This window comes from Myotis lucifugus, unplaced genomic scaffold (genome assembly GCF_000147115.1).
Source record: "Myotis lucifugus unplaced genomic scaffold, Myoluc2.0 scaffold_225, whole genome shotgun sequence".
NCBI lineage: Eukaryota > Metazoa > Chordata > Mammalia > Chiroptera > Vespertilionidae > Myotis > Myotis lucifugus.
Window position 1 is genome coordinate 1,851,003 of NW_005871273.1, and position 1,100 is coordinate 1,852,102.

Consider the following 1,100-nt stretch of genomic DNA (forward strand, 5'->3'; position numbering starts at 1 on the left):
GAGTGGCTGCTACAGGGATCTGAATGCTGTCGCTGGGGGCCACGCAGAAGCCACTTCGGAGGATGTGTCCTGGACACTTGGCCTTAAAGGGGGCAGCGCCTGGGGCCTCCCTGAGGACTCTGAAGGGCCGGCCCAGCGCCGTAGGAGTTAATGTGGGACCGTGCGTAAAGGGAAGGGGAAAAAGTTGGAGTTGACACTTGGGAGGGTGGGGAATGGAGAGGGGAGCGAGGCTCGCTGACTCCTGATTGGTTTTACATTTCATCCAATTTTTTTTTCTCTCTCTCTCTCTCTCTCCTCTCGCGCTCCCTCTTTTCAAGTTTCTCTCTCCCATCCCAGGGGAGGGGAAACGGGAATAGTGAGAGATCAAAAATAAACCTCTTATGTCAAAGCCGGGAAGGAAGTATAAATACGAAGGGCTCGGCAGCCCACTCGGTGCTTCCCGGGGTGGGGACGAGGCCAGGGCGAAGGGCGGGCGCGCGGCTCGGGGCTCCAGTTACTCGCGCTCTGAGCGGCGAGCAGGCGCGGAGGAGCGGGCTGCGCGGCCGGAGGGGCCGCCAGGGGACCGGGCGGCCACAGGGCCCCGCGGGCCGAGTCGCTCCGCGACCCGATTGATCTCCTTTTTCCTAGAGGGAGCGGCCCGGCCGCGCTCGCGCCGCCAGCACCTGCCCGCGCCGGGGCCGGCTTCTCCCCTCTCGCGCGCCGCCGCCGGAGCCCCCATGCCCCGCGCCGCTCCCCGGTGGCCGCCGCTCCTGCTGCTGTCCCTGCTGCTGCAGCCGCTGGCCCGCGGCGCCCCGGCCCCGCCCGGAGCCCGGGGCCCGGCCTCGGAGCTGGTGGTGCCCACGCGGCGGGCGGGCGGCGCGGGCGAGCTGGCGCTCCACCTGTCCGCCTTCGGCCGGAGCTTCGTCCTGCGCCTGGCGCCCGACGCCAGCTTCCTGGCGCCCGAGTTCAAGATCGAGAGCCTCGGGGGCTCCGGCGCGGCGGCCAGGGGCGAGCGCGAGCTGCGCGAGCTGCGCGCCTGCTTCTTCTCGGGAACGTGAACGGTGCGCTGGGTCCCTGGCCGCCGTCAGCCTGTGCGGCGGGTGAGCGGCTCGTTCCTGCTG

At 69.5% G+C, this 1,100-nt stretch overlaps 1 protein-coding gene across 1 annotated transcript in view; it reads left to right on the forward strand.

The window, feature by feature from the left end:
* Window positions 1-380: 380 nt before the first annotated feature.
* The window catches only part of ADAMTS8 (ADAM metallopeptidase with thrombospondin type 1 motif 8), a 21,723-nt gene continuing 21,003 nt past the window's right edge, over window positions 381-1,100 (forward strand). The window contains 1 exon segment of the mRNA XM_023761984.1: window positions 381-1,011. Within this exon segment, the coding sequence (XP_023617752.1) occupies window positions 381-1,011 (631 nt within the window).